Consider the following 24130-nt stretch of genomic DNA (forward strand, 5'->3'; position numbering starts at 1 on the left):
TTGTAAAGGAGTAATGCTAAGTTGCCACAAAATCATGTCCAGTGGGCAACAGTGTAGACTAGACCCCTTGAAGCAAGGAGTGGGTGGGCTCTGTCTCTCTAGCAGCCAACACTCCCCTTCCTTCTGCTGGGAGATGTTCAGGACCCCAACACTTGGACTAGCAACTGATGTTGTACCTGCTGGTGGCCTGTTAACAAGGATACTGGAGGGAAAACAAAGAGGAAGTGACGGGTCAGCTCTTCAGTGAGGAACTGAATTTAGCTTGTTTAGAAGAGTATTTTCATGACAGATTTTTCTCACACATAGAAAATAGCATTTTCTTGCAAAGTATAATGGTATCACTTTTTTCAGGCTGTCTCTGAGGTAGATGAAGTAATCTTATTCCACTGTTTGTACACTTTTAAATACTGTTGTTGTCTGTTTTGTTTCACTTGTGTTTCCGTGTTATAGGTCCACTAACATTCTGATACATTTTCCCAATGAACAGGTCGCCATGGAGATGGAAGTTATTGGCCAGTTGATACGAATTTGATTGATAGAAGCACTCTGAATGGTATGTATATAAATTAGGTTCTATTGGATTAGTCATATTAATTAAAATGGTTAATTCTAGCATGTCTGAGGCAAATTTTCTGTTGACTGCAAGTGCCAATATCCTCAAACTTAGGGTTTTAGTGGGGATAATAGAAGCATGAAATTATTAATAAACCTGGAGTTTATTTCACCAGGAGACAATGGCAATGAGAGCTGACAAGTACACAAAAGAGTCAGTTAGAAAAGCCTAGACATAGAGAATGTTATAAATGATGCAGGGCTGTTAACTGTCTCCATTTGAAAGTACCCTATGTATTTGAAATATTTCCAAAAATGAAATTTTATTAAAGAGAGGTGATGTCAAAAGTACAGCAAGCTGAAACCCATTCAGTTTCATAAACTGAAGTTACTAGGACTTTTGGAAGAGTCAGAGTGCCAGGAAATTAAGAGGCAATCTGTACAGACAATTGAGAAGGAACAATTATTTCCTCACAGTTTCCATCACTGCTGAACAAGGTTATGTATGTTACAGATGAAGCAAATGTAAGCCATGAACACAGAACAATATATTTCTTAAATGGTGTGTCCTAAAGAACACTAATCTTGAACAGAAATGCCCAATGGAACAGCTAAAAATACTGGAGGCCCAGTAAAATTTGAATTATTTCTAATTGCCTAAGAGCTGAGGCAAAGAAAAATATTGCAAGGGATTACCATCTCAATGTATGCAGGCATCTCAATGTACATATCCATAGGCAACTAGAAATAATTCAAACTTAACTGAACCTCCTGTATTTTTAATTATTAAATCTGGCAAACCTAATTTTGGATCAGTACCAAGTTTAAAAGTTTGGTACTGACTATTTGAATTTGCCCTTCAAAAGAGAATGAATTCCCTAATCAAAAAGAAACCCTAGCCCAAATTTGACATGAACAGATAAGTCAACAGATAAGAACTTCTCTTTTTTCGTAGAAGCCAGACTTCAGTTGAAGAGAATGACAGTAACTGAGAGAAATGCATGTCATTGTATTTTTGTTTTTACTATTTAAGATTCCTAGTGAGAAATATAATTGTATTTAAATTTGATCTGATATACATTGTCTCACAGGAGAGAGTCATGAAGATAAAACAGATAAATGACATCCAATGATGTTGAGCCATTTTAGATAGCTTATTGGCATTATCCCTTCTCAGATTTCTGCATCACGTAATGATGTTTTAGGCATTTCCTATTAAATGAATGGGATGAACAAAGCACCTGAAACATTTCTAGAGATGCCACTGAAATAACTATTACAGGCTACATGATTAATTAAGGTGATTTGATAACCTCAGAGACATAGATGGTAGAGGGCATGCTTAATCTATTTCCTATTCTTTTTTTTGCTATCCAGGAAATGATGGTAAATATTAATATGTAATTTGCCTTTAGCTTGTGCTCTTATATGCAAGTTAGCAAAGGCATTTGAAAACTCTACCTTCCTAATTAAAATGCTGCCAACATCTTATACCATAAGAAGAGGGTATATTTTCAAATTATATACACAAATGATACCTTGACTGATAAAACTCTAACACCGCCCCCCCAAACTTTGCAAAGTAGGCTGCATCAACAAGAACACTTTAGAATCTTGAGTTTTTGAACCTCACGTACAATAAAAATTTCATACATCTCCTTATGCAGTGACAGAATTATAGAGGTTTCCTATCTCTCCTTTTACTTGCTGGATTCATCCTTCAAAGGATTGTAATAGAATAATGGTTTACTGTCAGAACACTCAAGCCAGTTGCAAATAAATTTAGAGCTTGCTAATCATTTACTTTCCCTTATGTGTCACTCTTTTAAAAACAACACTCTTGGAATTCAAATAAAGAAAAACAAAGCTATAGTTCATGTTTATTCTTGAAGTTGGAAGCCCTTAATTAAATTGAGGAAACTGAAGAGGCTTCCTAAATTATTTTCTGATGACAGGTAGAATCAAAGCTAATATGCGGTGATATGATAGTATTTTACTTTTATGATGTGTTCAATTTTATGGTTCACCTTCTTACAGCAGGAGAATCTTCAACTTCTGAAAATGTGATTTTGTAGTTTATATTTGTCTGAAGGATAACAACAGTGAAAATTACTTCAATTCAATTGTTTTCTTGTGGGGGAAGATAAATCACCAATTACGTTGGTAGCTTTTTCCATAGTTTTCAAAATTAATAATATTGGTAAAGAAATCTACAAACCCTATAAGAATGTTGTTATATTGACTTCAACCTTTGAAAACTTAATTAATTTGACAGATGTGATACTTTGGTGAAGCATTATTTTAAAACTAATGTTATTGATTAATTTTTTAGTACTTAGAATCATATTTGGTATTCTGTAAAATATGACATAAATGCTGTGGTTAGGAGAAAAAGCATTTGCCCTCCAGTTTTGAAAACCTTTGTTTATTTAACTCAATAGCATTTTAACTAATCTAAATAGAGTATATAGAGAAGCTCTTGCCATATTTGCATGAGATGGTCATTCTGAGGTTGTTAAAGTGTTATAGGGCACCCAACAGACACCTTAATGCCAAAAGAAAGGTCCAGAAATAAAATTTTACACTCAATTCCCTGATGTAAAGATAATTGGAGCATCTCAGGGGTCTCAAGTTCTAGTCTACAAGAGGCTCTGCCGACCTACTATCTTAGCTCAGTTCAGTTCAGTCACTCAGTTGTATCTGACTCTTTGCGACCTCATGAATCACAGCACACCAGGCCTCCCTGTCCATCACCAACTCCCAGAGTTTACCCAAACTCATGTGCATCGAGTTGGTGATGCCATCCAGCCATCTCATCCTCTGTCATCCCCTTCACCCTGATCCCTCCCAGGATCAGGGTCTTTTCCAATGAGTCAACTGTTCACATGAGGTGGCCAAAGTATTGGAGTTTGATGTTAAGGACCTCAGGCTAATCCCAAACTCCAGGTACTAGAAGTGACTCTGTCATGGTTTAGAAATGTGTGAATCAAGTTACTTAAATTTTCGGATCTCAGTTTTCATGAGAACATAGGCAGTGTTCAGCTTGATCAGGATTTCTCAACCACAGAACTATCGCCATTTGGGACTGAATAACCTGTTTGCCGTCGGGCTCCTCCTGTGCTCCGTAGGATGTTTAGCAGCATCCCTGGCCGTTATCCTCCAGGTGCCAGTAGTGTTTCCCCTCCACTCCGCTGGAACAACCCACATTGTCTCTAGACACTGCCAAATTTCCTCTTGCGGGGTAAAATCTCCCCAGTTTAAAAACCACTCATCTTGATTAGCAACCTCCAGAAGTAGTTACAAGGTACATGGGTCCCTTGAGAAGCTCTGCGAAAAAAGTTTTCCGTTGTCAATAAGCATTGGGAAACTCATTTGATATTGACTTCTCTTTGGTCAGGTCCCCGCCTTCTACCTGAACACTTAGAGCACTAGTCTTGAGAGAGCATCTCTGCTCACTGTATACCCTTGATTCAGTGATCTCCACTCCCAGGCTTCAGATTCCATCAATAGGCCAGCTCCCACAGTTACATCTCTAACACAGACCTTCCAGCTGCCTCTTTATGATTCATCATGAGACCTCAGTTTGAGACTGAACCTCTCTTCTTGCCCTACTGAGTCTGCCTGCACTTTTGCCGTCTCCCGCACCCTAGACATCAGGACTGTTGCTGAGGCCTGAACCTCCCTTTCTGTCCTCCTCCATGTGCAATCCACCTTGTTCATTTCCTTACCAGCTCTATGGTTTACCTGTCCTCTCTGCTTGACTGAAATTGCCACCATCTCAGTTTAAGGGATCATCTCCTCTTAACCTGGCGAATACAGTATCCTCTTAGCTGGTCTCTGTTTCCCCACCACCAAGCCCTCTCCATGCAGGCGGAAGAGATATCTTCTTAGAACAAGCAAAGCCTGTCACTTTGCTGAAAACTCTTATTTGTAGCTTTACCAAGGATGATTGAATTGGATCTACAAGGCTCATGCTATCAAGGTCTTGTTTATCTTTCCCGCCTCATTGTGTGGCATTTCCTGTTTGTTCCCAATATTCCAGACACACACACTGTCTGCCGTTAGTTCCCTCGTAAGGGAACAAGAACTAACTCCTAGCAATACTTTAAAATTCAGCTTAAATGTCACTTCTATAATGAGGTTTTTAATGACCTCCATCTTCTGTCAGTGACCTCGTATTATATCTTCATGTTACATCTTTTTACATGACTTCTTCTTTAAAGCACCAACTGTAAAGGTAATATATATATATTATATAATTAATTATATTATAAATATATTATATAATTAATAAATTAATATATATATATATATTATATATATATATAACAGTGAATTGAAAGCAACGATTATGCCTCTATTTTTTGGGAGGTGGGGATGAGCAATCAGTATTCTAATTTGGGAATTATTCTCAGACTGCATAATATATAAGACTATGGCATAAAAATTATTATGAAATCATATGTATATATGTGGTCCCATAAATAGATTTTAGTGGTTTCATAATCTGGCTGCTGTTCCTTCTCTCCTCTTCCAGAAACATATCTCAGAAATGGAGCTTTTGCATCTCTCTGCTATTAGCTATGCCTTGACCCCAAGTGAGAAGAAATCTGACATTCTGTTCACATCACTATGATGCACATGGGGTACATGTTTCAGGAATGGAAGACAGAACATTTAACACATAGGAATTTTTTTTTTTCCTTCTTTGGTCCAAGCAATTCCTATTTACATGATCTTAAAAAATATTCACCCAGTGTTACTGCCATGTATGACTCAAACTAAGTTTGTCAGAAATGGTGAACTGTTAAGTTTAAATTAAAGTAATAAAATCCATGAGCTCCCCAAATGCCTCCATTGTAAGTTGTCATATAAAAGGTTAATTTATACCAATCAGTTAATTTATTAAGAACAGAAAGGGCATATTGAGGTACAACTGAACATGATTTTTTCAATTGTAAGTAAAACTAACAGAAAGTTCTGACCTTTCATTACTCGCCTCACTCCTTTGTCATAAAGGAAAAAGTTGCTTCAAGGAAACCTTATTTCTTTCATTTATAATCAGAATCTTTTAACAGAAAGTACTGTGTAAAGACTTGATGAATTACCTGCCCCTGAGATTCAAGTTATATTGGTAGCATTTATTTTTTTCCAATAATATTGAGTCAATAATAATTTATTTAAAATTAGGTGACTATCTTTTCAAGAAAAACCCCCAGTGATTCCTAGATAAGTTATCAAAAGATAGTGTTTCACTTTTGAGACAAGTGCTGGGTTATTATATTCACTTGTGAAAGCAAGTTACTATATATTTCACATTGAATATTATCTACAAGCTTTCTAGAAAATTTGGAGTTTAAAAGTCCACACCAAAAGTATACCGAATGGTATGGTAGATTATTAAGTTAGGCAAAATTTTATTTAATATTTCAGCATTATAGTGATATTATAAGCAATTACTTTGTATAGGGCACTGAGATAATTGTTTTGCATGTATTTTTTTCTAATTGTGACAGTAACTACATACAGTAAATATTATTTCCATTTTACAGATATAGGCATAAAAAAGCCATTTAAAGGCTCATTAGTCATGCTTGTTTATATAAACAAATTATCATTCTGCTATTTTCACTTAAATATTGTGTGCCATGAGGTACAGTTGCAAAACAGGAAAAAAAAATTATATTAGAGCTTTATGGCACTCTTTCTAACCCTGTGGCTGCTTTTAAGTAGGATTCATGCACCCTTGACAGGTTGAAAATTAAATGTGCTTTATAGATAACTGCTTTAAAGGAATGGAAAGTGTGAGTGATGGGTGTCAAACAGTTTGTCTTTCACAGCATCAAATAAATAATGTTTTCTCAGCCTGTTCTTATTCGTGTCATGGTGGAATTCTTATCACCCAAAGCAGCATGCTTCCCGTCCTCCCCACTTTCTATTCCATATGAAAGCTTAATTATATTTTTTCATTGAGATATAATTCACATACCATAAATTCACCCTTGGAAAGTACACAACTCAGTGGTTTTTAGCATTTTCACAAGGTTCTACCACCATCACCACTATCTATTTCTAGAACATCTTCATTACTCCAAAGCAAAGCCCTGTACTATTAAGCAGTCTTTCTCCAATCACTTTTCCTCACGTCCACTGGCAAACACTCAGCTGCTTTTTGTCCCTATACACTTGCCTATTCTGGATATTTCACGTAAATTGTTGTTTAGTTGCTGAGTTGCATCCGACTCTTTTGCAACCCCACGGACTATAGCCCACCAGGCTCCTCTGTCCAGGGGATTTTCCAGGCAAGAATACCGGAGTGGGTTGCCATTTCCTTTGCTAGAAGATCTTCCCAACCCAGGGAATGAACCTGAGTCTCTTGCATTGGCAGGTAGACTTTACTAGTAAGTCGCCAGGGAAACCCACAACTTCACATAAGTAGAATCACACAACATGTGGCCTTTTGTGTCTGGCTGCTTTCACTTAGCATGACAACTTCTAGGTACATGAATTTTGTATCATGTATTAATATTTCCTTTCTTTTTATGACTGGATAGTATTCTATTGTATGAATATATCACATTTCTCCATCCATTCATCAGTTGATGGCTCTGGGGCTTCCCACTTGTGGCAATTTTGATTAGGTAGCTATGAATATTCCTCTGTAAGTTTCTGTGTGGACTTGGTTTCATTTATCGTGGGTAGATAATTTAGATCTTTCTTGTCATTTTTTCATTGCTTTTTTCCCCCCTAGCTTCAGGAATGCCCAGAACAATAGGAACTCTGAATCCTTAGCCAAGCGTGATATGCCATAGGCTGCCACATGTCCTTAAACTGATCTCCATTTGCCTGTCTTTCTCCAGAACCACCCATTGGCAAGATGCACCCCCCACACGGCAGCGTCACTCCTCAGAAGAACAGCAACCTGCTTGTGATCATCGTGGTCACCGTGGGCATCATCACAGTGCTGGTGGTGGTGGTGGTGGCCGTGATTTGCACCCGGCGTTCTTCAGCCCAGCAGAGAAAGTAGGTAACAGCTAACTGCCAGAGGAAAGTCACTGTTTGACCTGAATGCCATTTTTTTTTAATGTTTAATTTTTTGGCTGCCACTGGTCTTAGTTGCTACATGCAGGATCTTTACTTGCAGCATGTGGGATCTTAGTTCCCTGACCAGGGATCGAACATGTATCCCCTGCAATGGAAGCATGGAGTCCTAACCACTGGACTGCTAGGGAAGTCCTGAATGCCATCTTTTTGAGTTAGATTTTTTGATGTCTCTCTCTCTGTGCACGTTCATGACTCACCATGCATTCTTTATCTCCTCTCCTCACCTGGGCAAAAATCTTGCCTTTTGTCCATTCCAGGCTCATAAAAAAATGGGTGAGGAAAAAACTTGCAGACATAATAGCAGAATCCACCTGGACAAACACTTTGCACTTCTCTTTGATTTTACCTCTTTTTTTTAAATTTTGACTGCAATGGGTCTTCGTTGAGCGAGTTTCTCTCTGGTGGTAGTGTGCAGAAGCTCAGCAGTTGTGGCACATGGGCTCTCTACTTGTGGCACACGGGCTTCTCTAGTTGTGGAATGCCAGCTTAATTGCCCTGTGTGGCATGTGGGATCTTAGTTGGCCGACCAGGGCCCAAACCTGTGTCCCCTGCATTGGAAGGTGGGTTCCTGACTGCTGGGCTAGCAGGGAACGCCCTGATTTTAATCCCTGAGACCAGATTCTTACGTTCAAGTGAGAGTAGGTGTTCCTTAAGTAACGCTTAGAGAATGACTTTCACCATGTCCCTACTTATGACTCTCTCTACAATTATGGATGAAAGGTTGGAGATGTGTGTTCCTCTAAAAGTATTGATTTATCCCTTTTGACGTGGAGGTTCATAGGCATTTAGTCAGTGCCTGTCACGTGAATGACTGAGTGTAGAATAGTTACAAAGTCAGTATAGTTACAATGCTATGGTGTGTGTAGTTTGGAGGCAGCAGTTAGGATGGAAGCGAGATTCCAGAAATTCAGAATGATTCAGATTGCCTGGCTCTGGTTGACTTTCAGAAATTAAAAATTTTGAGGGTCTTAAAAAATATTTTCATATTATGCACCTCTAGGTAATAATAATATATATGAGAATGATACATCAAAGTACAAAGTTTGAAATGGAAAGGAGGTTTGATTCAGCTTATCGCCTCCCAGCAATACCCTCTAACCAGCATAGTAACCTTGTACCAGCCAGTTGTGAGAATCAGCAGTAATCTTCTGGTTATTTTATGCCTCTTTGTCTGCTGCTGCTGCTGCTAAGTCGCTTCAGTCATGTCCGACTCTGTGCGACCCCATAGACGCCAGCCCACCAGGCTCCCCCGTCCCTGGGATTCTCCAGGCAAGAACACTGGACTGGGCTGCCATTTCCTTCTCCAATGCATGAAAGTGAAAAGTGAAAGTGAAGTCACTCAGTCGTGTCCAACTCTTTGTGACCTCATGGACTGCAGCCTACCAGGCTCCTCTGCCTGTGGGATTTTCCAGGCAAGAGTACTGGAGTGGGGTGCCATTGCCTTCTCCCTTGCCTGTGTAGTACTTTTCAGATTCAGCCTAATATGGTTTTTCTCACCTGTGCTATTCTCACTGGATTGGCTATAATAGGCTCTTCCCTTCATTTTTGTTTGTTTTTGGCCTGAGGCATGGTGCTCTGCATGCCTGAGGCATGGGCTCACAGGTGGCTGGTGTGACAACTATATACAACATATATTGCTAGAGAAAGATTCTCTAGCAAATAATTTTCTGTCTTCCCTGGCAAATACCTCCGCTTTTCTCTCCTTTTAAAAAATCCTATGATCCTGTTTATTGATTTCTACTGTATTTTCTAGCATTTTTAAGTAAAAGTATTTAGTAACAATACACAGGAAGATTTCCATACTGTAGAAAGTAAAATAAAGATATAGAAGCAGTCATTGCATTTCATTTATTTAGATGGCAGGTCAAATTTTATATCCGGCTGCGTTCATTTGACTAGACTGTCTTGATGCTGATGATAGCTGGTGTGCTGATCCATTGTTCCCCAATAGGAAACCAGACAGAGTGAGATTTACAGAGTAGGTCTCCTGTGTAAGCTTTCAGGGAAGTCTTAAGGCTTCCCAGGTGGTTCAGATGGTAAAGAATCTGCCTGCGATGCGGGAGACCCAGATTCAGTCCCTGGGTTGGGATGATCCCCTGGAGAAGGGAAGGGCCACCCACTTCAGTGTTCTTGCCTGGAGAATTCCATGCACAGATGAGCCTGGTGGGCTACAGCCCATGGAGTCACAGAGAGTCAGACAAGATTGAGCAACTAACACACACAATCACACACTGAGCTTCTACAGTGCTGGGCACGTAGTAAGCCTCTGGGGGGAAATCACGGTGACTGAGTAAGTCATTGAACAAATCTTGGTCCAGCAATCCCAGGAAAGGGCTTTTGTAAACAAAGCACAGTGGAAAATCAAAGCCTCAGGTGTCTGAGGCAGGGCTCAGAAAGATTCACTGAAATGGACGCAAGGAGGGTGGTGGTTTCAGGCTTTACTTCATGCCAGTTTTAAAAACACGGAGGCATTCACTAAAACTAATTGAATGAACTGAATCCTCTGTAGCGTGGTATTTTGTCTTCATCATGGTCATCGCTGTGAGAAGAATATCTGAGAGTCTTACTGATTAGATGAACTGGATTCCTGAACCTATCTTGTTTCTCCGCAGAGAACGCTAGTCTTCTCCATATTACAAATATGGGATTTGATGCTATTTTGAGAAACTCTCAAATTGTCCGCACCCTAAGCACTTTGTTAGGAGCTTAAAGTTTTTTTTTAGGAAGAGAAGAGGCTGAACCCTGGAGTGGCTTGTTTATATTTTAATTTACTTTTTTGAATTAATTAATTAATTTGGCCGTATCAGGTCTTAGTTGCACGTCGGGGAATCTTTGTTGCGTCCTGCACGGGCTCAGGAGTTGCAGTACACGGGCTCCAGAGGACAGGGGCTCAGTAGTTGGTGCACACATTATTAGTTGTTCCAGATCATGTGGGATTGTTTTTTAAAAACTTAATTAACTTGTTTATCTATGGCTGCACTAGGGGCTTCGCTGGTGCCTGGGCTTACTCTAGCTGCGGACAGCGGGCTACAGTCTGGTTGCAGAGTGCAGGCTCTTCGATGTGGCTTCTCTTATTGCAGAGCATGGGGTCTAGGCACACAGGCTTCGGTAGTTGTAGCATGAGAGCTCAGTACTTGTGGCTCGAAGGCCCTAGAACACACAGGCTTCAGTAAGTTCAGCATGCGGACTCAGTAGCAGTGGAGCACAGCCTTAGTTGCTCTGTGACATGTGGAATCTTCCTGGACCAGGGATCAAACCCATATCTCCTGCATTGGCAGGCAGATTCTTATTCACTGTACCACCAGGGAGGCTGAGCATGTGGAATCTTAGTTTCCCAACCAGGGATCAAACCCCTGTCTTCTGCATTGCAAGGTAAATTCTTAGCCACTGGACCACCAGGGAAGTCCCTGACTTGTTTTTAAAATTAGGAAATGAATGAAAGAATAAATCACTCCATGAATGATTGAAAGTCTAAGGAAAGTTAATCTATGGTTCCTATGTTACTGTGCCTTAGGTTTTTCCTCACCCCATCTCCAAAGTCTCTTAATATTTACTTGGCATCTTGGTCTCTTTGTTTGTATGTGTTAACAAAGAAAAAAACACTTCTCCTTTAAGATATTTTTGAGTTTTAATTGAGCTTTTCTTGATTTTGTTGAGACCCTCTCCCCATACCACCACCATTGAACTTTGTAGAACAAATTATATAATGCAGATGAAAGCAAAATCAATTCTAATTTGAAACAGAAATAATGTCCATTACAGGCCTCTCAGAAATGGGAGTTTAAAGTGATTAATAAGGTGAAGTAGGAAACATCCATGGGCTTCTTCAATATTTCTTTATCTAGAACTGCTGGAGAATGTAAATTGTCTTTGTGTTTTATTGGAGGACTTGAATTATATCCAAATGGATTTGGAGCATATTTTTGTGTACTATCAGTAATACTTCATTCACGTTAGTGTCTACACATTTTGTTCTGTGATTTATATAATGATGAGGTAATGAGCTATCTTGTCTGACTCATATTCTAGTTGGTAAGGTTTTATGTTATAAAATAGCTAACAGAAGTTAGAACCCAAGTTTGAGTTCTGATTATACCACCTCTGTAATTAAGTTAATGGTATTTAATTAAACCTAAATGAAGACCTAATCTCTGTCCGTTTCCTCAAATAAAGTGAAAGTGAAAGTTACTCAGTCGTGTCCGACTCTTTGTGACCCCATGGACTATACAGTCCATGGAATTCTCCAGGCCATAATACTGCAGTGGGTACCTCTCCCTTCTAGGGAAGCCCTTCCTCAAAGAAGTGGGAATAAATACTTTCTATCAATTCTCTGGCAAATCCCATGAATGGAGGGGCCTAATAGGCTGCAGTCCATGGGGTCGCTGGGAGTCGGACACAACTGAACGACTTCACTTTCACTTTTCACTTTCATGAAGAGAAGGAGATGGCACTGGAGAAGGAAATAGCAACCCACTCCAGTGTTCTTACTTGGAGAATCCCAGGGACGGGGGAACCTGGTGGGCTGCTGTCTCTGGGGTCACACAGAGTCGGACATGACTGAAGCGACTTGGCAGTAGCAGCAGCATCAACTCTCTACCACCAAAATTCCGCATGGACTACTACTAAATTATAGAATCTCATGGTAGCATTTAGATTCAAATTCACATGAAATAAAAATAACTTTACATTTCTTTTTTGGTTACTAACTTAAAATTACACTACTTTGAAGAGACTTTCCTTGTACATCTTGAATTAGTGAGACTATAGTAGAATATCATAGTATGGAAATTTTATGTGTGTGTGTGTTTCCCTCAGTTTTTTTTTTTAAAATTATTTATTTTAATTGGAGGATACTATAATATTGTAATGGTTTTTGCCCTGTATCAACCTAGATGTCCATCAGCAGATAAATGGATAAGTAAGCTGTGGTGCATAATATACAATGGAATACTACTCAGCTATAAAAAGGAACATGTTCAAGTCAGTTCTAATGAAGTGGAAAATTTGTGTTTTCAGGCTTAAATTGATGGGGGATTTAAGAGCTTTTTAATGAAGTAATACTATTTCCCTGGCTAAAATGTAGAACATTTATTATAAGTTAGAATGTATCTGTAGATACTAAAGGCAAAATATTTGACAGAGCGACTATCCTGGAAATTCTGGACACATGACTACCACATGGACACATGGGTAGAGTTGTCTGAATACATTAAATTTAAATGTGTACTACAGTCTGGAGTAAAATGGGTGCCCAACCGATTTGGTTCTTACCCATTCACATCCCCAGCAGACCAATTAAAAATGAAGAAAGAAACTCTTCTTAGAGTTACAGATTATCTGCAAAGTTAGGAACAGATAGCAAATAAGGAGTCAGTAAAGAAACCTTGAAATATTTCCAAGTCAATAATGACAAATTTTTATTATTAACATCAAGTGATTACTATGCATAGTGTGTGATCTACAAAGTAACAAATCTGCTTACTGTTAACTCGAGACAAAAATGTTTCTGCAATTTCCCAGGGACTTCCTGGTGTTTTAACTGTATCTGTTACCATTTAGTCCTCTCTACTTTTCAGTTTTCTTATGTGCCATGCCCCAGCACATGCTCCTTGCTCCAGTGATGCAAAAGCCATGTCATTTTTTCATTCATTTTTATTTTTATTTATTTTTTTATACATCATGAAATGATGATTACATGGGTTTAGTGAATATCCATCATCTCATATAGATATAAACTTAAATAAATAGAAATAAAATGTCCCTTTTATGAGAATTTTTATTTTTAATATAAATTTATTTATTTTAATCAGAGGCTAATTACTTTACAATATTGTATGGGTTTTGCTATACATCAACATGAATCTACCATGGGTGTACACATGTTCCCCATCCTGAACCTCCTCCCACCTCCCTCCCTGTACCATCCCTCTGGGTCATCCCAGTGCACCGGCCCCAAGCATCCTGCATCATGCATTGAACCTGGACGGGTGATTTGTTTCATATATATTATACATGTTTCAATGCCATTCTCCCAAATCATCCCACCCTCTCCCTCTCCCACAGTGTCCAAAAGACTGTTCTATACATCTGTGTCTCTTTTGCTGTCTCACATACAGGATTATCATTACCATCTTTCTAAATTCCATTTATATGCATTAGTATACTGTATTGGTGTTTTTCTTTCTGGCTTACGTCACTCTGTATAATAGGCTCCAGTTTCATTCACCTCATTAGAACTGATTCAAATGTATTCTTTTTAATGGCTGAGTAATACTCCATTGTGTATATGTACCACTGCTTTCTTATCCATTCATCTGCTGATGGACATCTAGGTTGCTTCCATGTCCGGGCTATTATAAACAGTGCTGCGATGAACATTGGGGTACACGTGTCTCTTTCAATTCTGGTTTCCTCAGTATGTATGCCCAGCAGTGGTATTGCTGGTTCATAAGGCAGTTCTATTTCCAGTTTTTTAAGGAATCTCCACACTGTTCTCCATAGTGGCTGTACTAGTTTGCATTCCCACCAACAGTGTAAGAGGGTTCCCTTTTCTCCACACCCTCTCCAGCATTTATTGCTTGTAGACTTTTGGATCGCAGCCATTCTGACTGGTGTGAAATGGTACCTCATAGTGGTTTTGATTTGCATTTCTCTGATAATGAGTGATGTTGAGCATCTTTTCATGTGTTTGTTAGCCATCTGTATGTCTTCTTTGGAGAAATGTCTATTTACTTCCTTGGCCCATTTTTTGATTGGGTCATTTATTTTTCTGTAATTGATCTGTAGGAGTTGCTTGTATATTTTTGAGATTAGTTGTTTGTCAGTTACTTCATTTGCTATTATCTTCTCCCATTCTGAAGGCTGTCTTTTCACCTTACTTAGAGTTTCCTTTGTGGTGCAGAAGCTTTTAATTTTAATTAGGTCCCATTTGTTTATTTTTGCTTTTATTTCCAATATTCTGGGAGGTGGGTCATAGAGGATCCTGCTGTGATTTATGTCAGAGAGTGTTTTGCCTATGTTCTCCTCTAGGAGTTTTATAGTTTCTGGTCTTACGTTTAGATCTTTAATCCATTTTGAGTTTACTTTTGTGTATGGTGTTAGAAAATGTTCTAGTTTCATTCTTTTACAAGTGGTTGACCAGTTTTCCCAGCACCACTTATTAAAGAGATTGTCTTTTCTCTGTTGTATATTCTTGCCTCCTTTGTCAAAGATAAGGTGTCCATATGTGCATGGATTTATCTCTGGGCTTTCTATTTTGTTCCATTGATCTATATTTCTGTCTTTGTTCCAGTACCATACTCTCTTGATGACTGTGGCTTTGTAGTAGAGCCTGAAGTCAGGCAGGTTGATTCCTCCAGTTCCATTCTTCTTTCTCAAAATTGCTTTGGCTATTCGAGGTTTTTTGTATTTTCATACAAATTGTGAAATTATTTGTTCTAGCTTTGTGAAAAATACCATTGGTAGCTTGATAGAGATTGCATTGAATCTATAGATTGCTTTGGGTATTATACTCATTTTCACTATATTGATTCTTCCAATCCATGAACATGGTATATTTCTCCATCTATTAGTGTCCTCTTTGATTTTTTTCACCAGTGTTTTATAGTTTTCTATATATAGGTCTTTAGTTTCTTTAGGTAGATATATTCCTAAGTATTTTATTCTTTTTGTTGCAATGGTGAATGGAATTGTTTCCTTAATTTCTCTTTCTGTTTTCTCATTATTAGTGTATAGGAATGCAAGGGATCTCTGTGTGTTGATTTTATATCCTGCAACTTTACTATATTCATTGATTAGTTCTAGTAATTTTCTGGTGGAGTCTTTAGGGTTTTCTATGAGGAGGATCATGTCGTCTGCAAACAGAGAGAGTTTTACTTCTTCTTTTCCAATTTGGATTCCTTTTATTTCTTTTTCTGCTCTGATTGCTGTGGCCAAAACTTCCAAAACTATGTTGAATAGTAGTGGTGAAAGTGAGCACCCTTGTCTTGTTCCTGACTTTAGGGGAAGTGCTTTCAATTTTTCACCATTGAGGATAATGCTTGCTGTGGGTTCATTATATATAGCTTTTATTATGTTGAGGTATGTTCCTTCTATTCCTGCTTTCTGGAGAGTTTTTATCATAAATGGATGTTGAATTTTGTCAAAGGCTTTCTCTGCATCTATTGAGATAATCGTATGGCTTTTATTTTTCAATTTGTTAATGTGGTGTATTACATTGATTGATTTGTGGATATTGAAGAATCCTTGCATCCCTGGGATAAAGCCCACTTGGTCATGGTGTATGATCTTTTTAATGTGTCGTTGGATTCAGATTGCTAGAATTCTGTTAAGGGTTTTTGCATCTATGTTCATCAGTGATATTGGCCTGCAGTTTTCTTTTTTTGTGGCATCTTTGTAAGGTTTTGGTATTAGAGTGATGGTGGCCTCATAGAATGAGTTTGGAAGTTTACCTTCCTCTGCAATTTTCTGAAAGAGTTTGAGTAGGATAGGTGTTAGCTCTTCTCTAAATTTTTGATAGAATTCAGCTGTGAAGCCATCTGGACCTGGGCTTTTGTTTGCTGGAAGATTTCTTATTACAGTTTCAATTTCTGTGCTTGTGATAAGTCTGTTAAGATTTTCTATTTCTTCCTGGTTCAGTTTTGGAAAGTTGTACTTTTCTAAGAATTTGTCCATTTCTTCCACGTTGTCCATTTTATTGGCATATAATTGCTGATAGTAGTCTCTTATGATCCTTTGTATTTCTGTGTTGTCTGTTGTGATCTCTCCATTTTCACTCCCACTATCTCTTTGATCTTCACATTTCTAGTCCTTAGTACATTTCTTGGCACATTTACCATCCACAAATGTTCACTGAATAAACAAAGGGATACATGTTGTGAAACAATGGATGATGTTGGAGAAGGGAAGTAAAGAGAGTTTTTGCTCATGTATCAGTGGAGGAAAACAATTCACACACAGGGAGCATCTGGTCAGCTCAGTTAGACTGACAGTGATCAATGCAAGTTGAGTGGTGTTGAGAAATATGAGGGGGTGTGATTTAGCTATTTTAAGATTATACTGACCTAAATTGGTCAGGAGGGTTTCCTGAAGAAGACAGGCTTGAAGGGATCTTAAGTAGTTTGTAAGTCAATAGGACTGTGAAGGCGTTGTGGGCAGAAGATTGGATGGATGGATGGATGGATGGATGAGTACTAGTTATCTACATAGATAGAGAAATCCATAGATAGGAGAAATAAGTCCTCATCAGAATTTGATCATGCTGTGGAAGCTTTGCCACAGTATGACAAAGAGCAGGTAGAGCCTTGAAGATTCCTTGTTCTGCCTTTATTCAAGAACACGTGGATGGGAAGAGACCCTGCAGCTATTTTTGGAAGCCAAGATTACTGGTACCTAGAAAAAAAGGTGTGTGTGTGTTGGGGCAGGAAGGATAGCATAACATATTCTACATCTGGGCTTCCTCAGTGGCTCAGCAGTAAAAGATGCTCCTGCGGTGCAGGAGACATGGGTTCAATCCCTGGGTCGGGAAGATCCCCTGGAGGAGGGCATGGTAACCCACTCCAGCATTCTTGCCTGGAGAATGCCATAGCCAGAGGAGCCTTGCGGGCTACCGCACACTGTCACAAAGAGTCAGACATGACTGAAGTGACTGAGCATACACGAGCACGCATGCATTCTGCATCTAATATTAAAACCTAGCTTTATACTAAACTAAGAAAATCTGATTTTCTTTCACTAAAGACAGTGCTTCTCAGTTTTGGTGCGTCAGATTTCCCTCAAGGGCTGTTAAAACACAGCCTGCTGAGTCTCAACACCATTTGCAAGTTTCTGATGGGGCAGGACCTGCGAATGTGCATTTCTGACAACTTCCAAGGTAATGCCAGTTCTGCTGGTCCAAGGACCAGACTTCGGGAACCATTGCACTGGGTTCATCTCCATACAGGATTCCAGTGGTGAGGTAGAGGAACTGGGGACAAAAACAGGCAGCAGTTATTTAGTCAGGGAACCAGCAGATAGACAAAAGGTTCACGTGACAGTTCTTCCTACAGGTTTTAGGACAAACTCCACACAGTTTAGTTATGAGCAGATGCCAGTTTTATTATAGCCCTGCTACATGGACCACTGGGTTACTACCAGCAGGGGAGGGGGGCATCTCCAAGGCCAGAGATTTCTCTCTTGAGAAGAGACATTATAGAAAAACAAAAGAGGTTAGATGGTCTGTCAGAACATATACAAAAAAGAAATAAAGTCTGCTTAGAAATCTTTAGATTGTTGATAACTGTCAGCTGAGTGGATGAGCAGCTACTTGGAAGTGGGCCGTGATCTGATTAAAATCCATCAGAAAAATACTTATGCATTTTATCAGGAACAATAATTTGTTTCCAAGTGGAGGTTATAAGTCATAACATACTAAAAAGGTTCTGCCTTGAACAAATTTAGAACTTTTTTTTAAGTAGGATATGCCTGGAGATGCTTGGTACTGAAGTCATGGGGACTGGTAAATGAATGAATGAATTAGGCATGAATGTAAGCAAGGGAGCCAGAATTCATCATTTCCTTCCAGTTTCATGAATTATTTTACAAACATCTTTACCACAAGCTATTTAAATATTGAGTTATCACGGACATTCTGATGATTTTGTCCTAGGTTTGGGAACTGGTGTGCCTCTGTGAAGTCATATGGGCACCAGGGTTTAACTTATTTAGCATTGTGATATGTTAGAAAGATACTTGGGTGAAATCTCCAAGTTTGAAAATGACATGAGTTTCTTCTAAATGACCAGAGATGGATTACACAAAGAGTTATGTGTGAACTGCAAACTCGTTTCCTGTGGGTCAGTGAAGTGTACGGAAATGAATTCAGGGAATAAATGGTTAGCAAGAGAGTTATTATCTTAAACACAAGAAAATGATCTAGGGGCTATTATAGACCATTGTCTAGAGTCAGTGTGAGGCTGCTGCCAGGAAATCAGCACATTTTAGATACTTGTTGGGAAAACATTAGAGCAGAAAACCCTACACATTTTTTCCCACTAAATAAATATGAAGTCTGGATTTCTTTCTTTATATCCTCATCAGCCTAGTTGAGGAAAGACAAAAAACATTGAGAAATATGAACAAATCATAGAACTAACATGTACTAATGGCCTAATGTGTACAAAGCATCTTATCCAGCAATTGGGGAACCAAAGTTGTTCTCAGTGGCCTGGAATAGGTTACAGAGTCTCCACTGAGAGTAGTTTGTTTGAACCATTTAGCTAACAAGAAAGCAGTTATGCTCGTAAGCCATCCATTTCACGTGAGAAAACTGAGAAAGAGGTACTTCTCTGGGCTTCTGCCAAAGGTTAGCTTTTAACTGTCTGAATTCTGCCTTATGAAGCAATGTTATTATTTTAAGAGAAACAGAAGCTACAAGCAGAGATTTAAAAATTTATAAAACTATAGAGCAGAGGTTGAAAACCATTTCTTAAAAGGGCCCAGGAGTAAATATTTTAGCCTTTGTGGGCCATATGGTATTTGTTGTAACTCTTCAACAATGCAATGTGAATGAATGAGCTTGGCCGGTTTCCAATAAAACTTTATTTACAAAAACAGGCACTGCAGGCTTCTGCTGCCGGCCAGAGAAGATGCTGAGTTCGGTATGGTGGTGGCTGTGTCGCCTCCTGCTGGGGTTGCTGGAGGCCCTGAGCCCCAGCCCTGGGGAGCCCGCCGAGTAGAGCCAGGTGAACGCGGTGCTGCGTGGGCAGAACCTGGTGTTGCTGGGAGCCATTTTCTACCTTCTGCTGGTGACCGTGATCCTTATGGCATTTTGTGTCTACAAATCCATCTGGCGCCAGGGATAGATAAACAAAGAAGTCCTTCCATGAGCGTTTGGAAACAGAATAAATTGAGCTGCACAGGGGTCAGTGGAGAAGTTGAAATCAGAACTCTCCTGCTTGGAAATAATCTTTGGATAGTTGGTAAATTCTGAATGATTTAGGAAAAAAAAAAAAGTCTAGCTGCTATCTCATCCTAATGCTGGAATGCAAGCATTGGGCCATTGATTCTCCTTCTCATTGTTTCTTTTTTTACTTTCCTGGTAAGGGCTTTCCAGGTTACACTGGTGGTAAAGAACCTGCCTGCCAATGCAGGAGACATAAGAGACGTGGGTTCGATCCCTGGGTCAGGAAGATCCTCTGCAGGAGATCATGGCAACCCACTCCAATATTCTTTCCTGGAGAATCCCATGGAGTCTGGCGGGCTAGTACATAGGGTCACAAAGAGTCAGACATGACTGAAGCGACTTAGCACATACTTGTTTAAAGTAAGACCTGAAGCTCCAGGGTTCAATGTGAAGATGGAGTGCTTAAGAGAAAGAAAATATCACTTTGTGAGTGATGTAAAAACCACACTGGAAAGGACTAATCATTAACGTTTGAAAATATTAAGAAGGGAAAGACCTAATACCCTCATTCCCTACTTTACAACCAACTGGTCACAGTGGGTTAAGAATCACAGGTGTTTGTAGTTATCCTGAGTTGGCCAAAATGCTCCATTTGCAAAGCAGCATCAGCTATGGGTAAGGTAGGCTGCCACTCCTCTTGCCTCATGGAGCTCTGCACTCAGACGCCCTCTCTGAAGTTGAGATCACACAGGTGGGCCTCTGGCCAGGGGCACTCTTGGGCTGGGAGGCTCCCTGGGGGAGAAGGGGACTGGAAGTGTTAGACTAGAAGTGTTAGCAGTTGGCCTGTCTGAAAAAGAACATGTCCCATTTGAACACGTTCATCTCCTTGCCCTACACCAAAATCTTCCCAGCCCATAGCCTGGAAGCCAGAGCAGTTTCTATGATTTGGAAAGAGAGTCTCCCCAGGAGCTCTTTTCAGCCCTTGGTGGGAGGGCACAACAGAAGTGCGTATTCCACATAGGAGGCAGAGTGGTGGTGTGTGTGTGTTTACACAAACTTAATTCCAGCTTTGAAAATGCTGCTTTTCTTTGCACCGTTGGTGCACTGGAGTTTTCCTCCACAGAAATGATACTTTTGTACTTACAGTATTTTTTATATTTTAAAGGTGCTAGGTTTAACTTTGTTAAAAAATTAAAATGCTTACCTTGTTTGTGCTCCCTTTAAGCACAGCACTGTTTTTTGTTTTTTTGTTTTTTTAAACAACCTGCCCTTAATGTGAAATAACTGATGCGGGATACTGTAACTATTTGCCTAAGGATTTTGTTTGTAACTATCATGGAGCCACCAAATCATTCATTGTTTTGTGCTTTTGAGCAAGATGCCAATTAAGACAAAAGTAAAATCTAAAAAAAAAAAAAAAGAAAAAACTACAAGAAAAAATACACAAAAGTAAACAGTGGAGGATGTGGCCTTCAGGTCATAATTTACTGACCCCCTGCCCTGCTGCTGCTGCTAAGTCGCTTCAGTCTTGTCTGACTCCATGCGACCCCTAGACGCCAGCCCACCAGGCTCCCCCGTCCCTGGGATTCTCCAGGCAAGAATACTGGAGTGGGTTGCCATTTCATTCTCCAATGCATGAAAGTAAAAAGTGAAAGTGAAGTCGCTTAGTCCTGTCCAACTCTTAACTACCCCATGGACTGCAGCCCACCAGGCTCCTCCGCCCATGGGATATTTCCAGGCAAGAGTACTGGAGTGGGGTGCCATTGCCTTCTCCAGACGCCCTGCTCTAGAGATTGGCTAACATAAGCATCGGGCTCTTGACTCAGTCTGCAGGGAACATTGCAATCTCAATGGCCCCAAGAGGAGACTGCTGCTGAAAAACAAATTAAGGATTGCTAAATGCTTACTGAAGAAAATAAGAGATGTTTACAGCACACTTCCAAATGGCTTCTTCTTTTGTCAAAGGATCGGTCTTAAAAAAAAAAAGATGGGTCTTATTGTGTTCGAATCCAGACACTTAGTGACTCCAAGAAGAAAGCATTTTATTCTCCCGAGAATGTGTTTCTGCAGCCTTTTTGTCTTCAAAGGGCCACCTCCCCAGTTGCACAGGAAATTGGACAGCTGAGGTACACACTTTCTTCTAAGCCCCAATCTTGGCTGTTGGCACAAATCCTGGCCTTTTCATTTCCATTTGCCCTTTGGAAGCAACGCTGTCATTTATCTGCTAGACAGATGTTGCCGTGGGGTACCTTATGCCTGGCTCCAAAGAACAGCATATGGCTCCGTCTAACCCACCGTCACCTCGCGCTGAAGCCCGCAGTGGGGATGCTGGCGTGAAGCGCTCCCTGGCAGGCCGCCGGGCCCTGGGGAGGCCGCGCCACGTCTCCGGAAGGCAGCGAAGCTCCAGGGAAGGAGAGGAAAGGCAGCCAGGCCGAGGCTGCCAGCGCCTGGATTTCACGGGGTTCCTCCTGGGAGCGCTTTTGTCTCCTCTCTCTCGCTTCTAACTTGAATTGACTAAGAAACAAAAAAGAGAGAGAGAGAGGAAAAGCCATCGAATAAAGGTACTCACATCTGCCTCCTGATTTTGTTCCATAGGAAACGGGCCACCCACAGTGTTGGCAAAAGAAAGGGCAGCCAGAAGGACCTCCGGCCCCCGGACCTGTGGATCCATCATGAAGAAATGGAGATGAAAAATATCGAGAAGCCACCAGGCACCGACCCGACGGCGAGAGACTCCCCCATCCAGAGCTGCCAAGACCTCACGCCCGTCAGCCACAGTCAGTCAGAGACGCAGCTGGGGAGCAAAAGCACCTCCCATTCAGGTAACTGACCTCATTGGTGGCAGGAAAAACATCCCACGCTGACCCCTGCCCAGAGGAGCTCTTGATGCCCTCTTTGTGTGTGCGAGCCTGTGGTGAAATCATGGCTTTTATTTATTGATACTTGGTAACTTACATATGTATGTTATATATAACACGATTTTTTATATCCACACAGTATATTTGAAGGGCTTCCCCAGTGGCTCAGCAGTAAAGAATCTGTCTGCCAGTATAGGAGCCACATGCCGTTCAATCCCTAAGTCAGGAAGGTCCCCTGCAGGAGGGCATGGCAACCCACTCCAGTCTTCTTGCCTGGAGAATCCCATGGACAGAGGAGCCTGGAGGGCTACAGTCCATGGAGTCGCAAAGAGTCGGACATGACTGAAGCAACTTAGCATGCACACACGCATTATATTTAAAACATAATAAAGGAATTATGGGGCTTCCCAGGTGGCTCAGATGGTAAAGAATCTGCCTGCAATGCGGGAGACCTGGGTTTGATCCCTTGGTCGGAAAGATACCCTGGAGGAGGTCATGGCAACCCACTCCAGTATTCTTGCCCAGAGAATCCCATAGACAGAGGAGCCTGGAAGGCTACAGTCCATGGAGTCTCAAAAGAAGTCGGACATGACTGAGCGACTAGGCATGACTGAGCGACTAGGCACACATAGGAATAATTATCACCACAACTGGACACATTAAATGGTCATCTTTACAGAAATATATTCTGCAAATTGTACATATCCTAGAGAATGGTACAATAAAAAAGCAGCAACAGTGAAACAAAATATAAGTAAAATTAGCAGGTTATTGATAAATACCTCTTAGCTCAAGGAATTTTTCCAAGTTAATCTGAAGTACAGATTACTTCAGATTAATCTGAAGTAATTACTTAATAATTAATTAAATAAGTAATTAAATTAATTAATCTGAAGTAATTAATTAAATTACTAAGTAATACCATCCCAAATGGGAGAAGGCAATGGCAACCCACTCCAGTACTCTTGCCTAGAAAATCCCTCCCTAGAGGAGCCTGGTAGGCTGCAGTCCATGGGGTCATGAAGAGTTGGACACAACTGAGCGACTGCACTTTCATTTTACACTTTCATGCATTGGAGAAGGAAATGCCAACCCACTCCACTGTTTTTGCCCATAGAATCCCAGGGACGGCGGAGCCTGGTGGGCTGCTGTCTATGGGGTTGCACAGAGTCAGACACAACTGAAGCGACTTAGCAGCAGCAGCAGCACCATCACAAATTGTCTCCCACTTTTGTGGATGTATATACTTGCCAGTCATTCTCGGGTCATTTACCAATAGTTAAAGAAGAGATGGCAAGAATATACAGAAGAACTGTACAAAAAAGATCTTCACGACCCAGATAACCACGATGGTGTGATCACTGACCTAGAGCCAGACATCCTGGAATGTGAAGTCAAGTGGGCCTTAGCAAGCATCACTATGAACAAAGCTAGTGGAGGTGATGGAGTTCCAGTTGAGCTGTTTCAAATCCTGAAAGATGATGCTGTGAAAGTGCTGCACTCAATATGCCAGCAAATTTGGAAAACTCAGCAGTGGCCACAGGACTGGAAAAGGTCAGTTTTCATTCCAATCCCAAAGAAAAGCAATGCCAAAGAATGCTCAAACTACCGCACAATTGCACTCATCTCACACGCTAGTAAAGTAATGCTCAAAATTCTCCAAGCCAGGCTTCAGCAATATGTGACCCGTGAACTTCCTGATGTTCAAGCTGGTTTTAGAAAAGGCAGAGGAACC

The 24130-nt window shown here is 40.3% G+C and overlaps 1 protein-coding gene across 1 annotated transcript in view; it reads left to right on the plus strand.

The window, feature by feature from the left end:
• Positions 1–24130, plus strand: part of DCC (DCC netrin 1 receptor) — an 877980-nt gene that overhangs the window by 761322 nt on the left and 92528 nt on the right. Inside the window, exons 22-24 of the mRNA XM_070361809.1 lie at positions 488–553; positions 7413–7575; positions 22133–22359. Coding sequence (XP_070217910.1) covers positions 488–553; positions 7413–7575; positions 22133–22359 — 456 coding nt within the window. The remainder of the gene's footprint in view (positions 1–487; positions 554–7412; positions 7576–22132; positions 22360–24130) is intronic.

This window comes from Bos mutus, chromosome 24, assembly GCF_027580195.1.
Source record: "Bos mutus isolate GX-2022 chromosome 24, NWIPB_WYAK_1.1, whole genome shotgun sequence".
Classification (NCBI taxonomy): Eukaryota; Metazoa; Chordata; class Mammalia; order Artiodactyla; family Bovidae; genus Bos; species Bos mutus.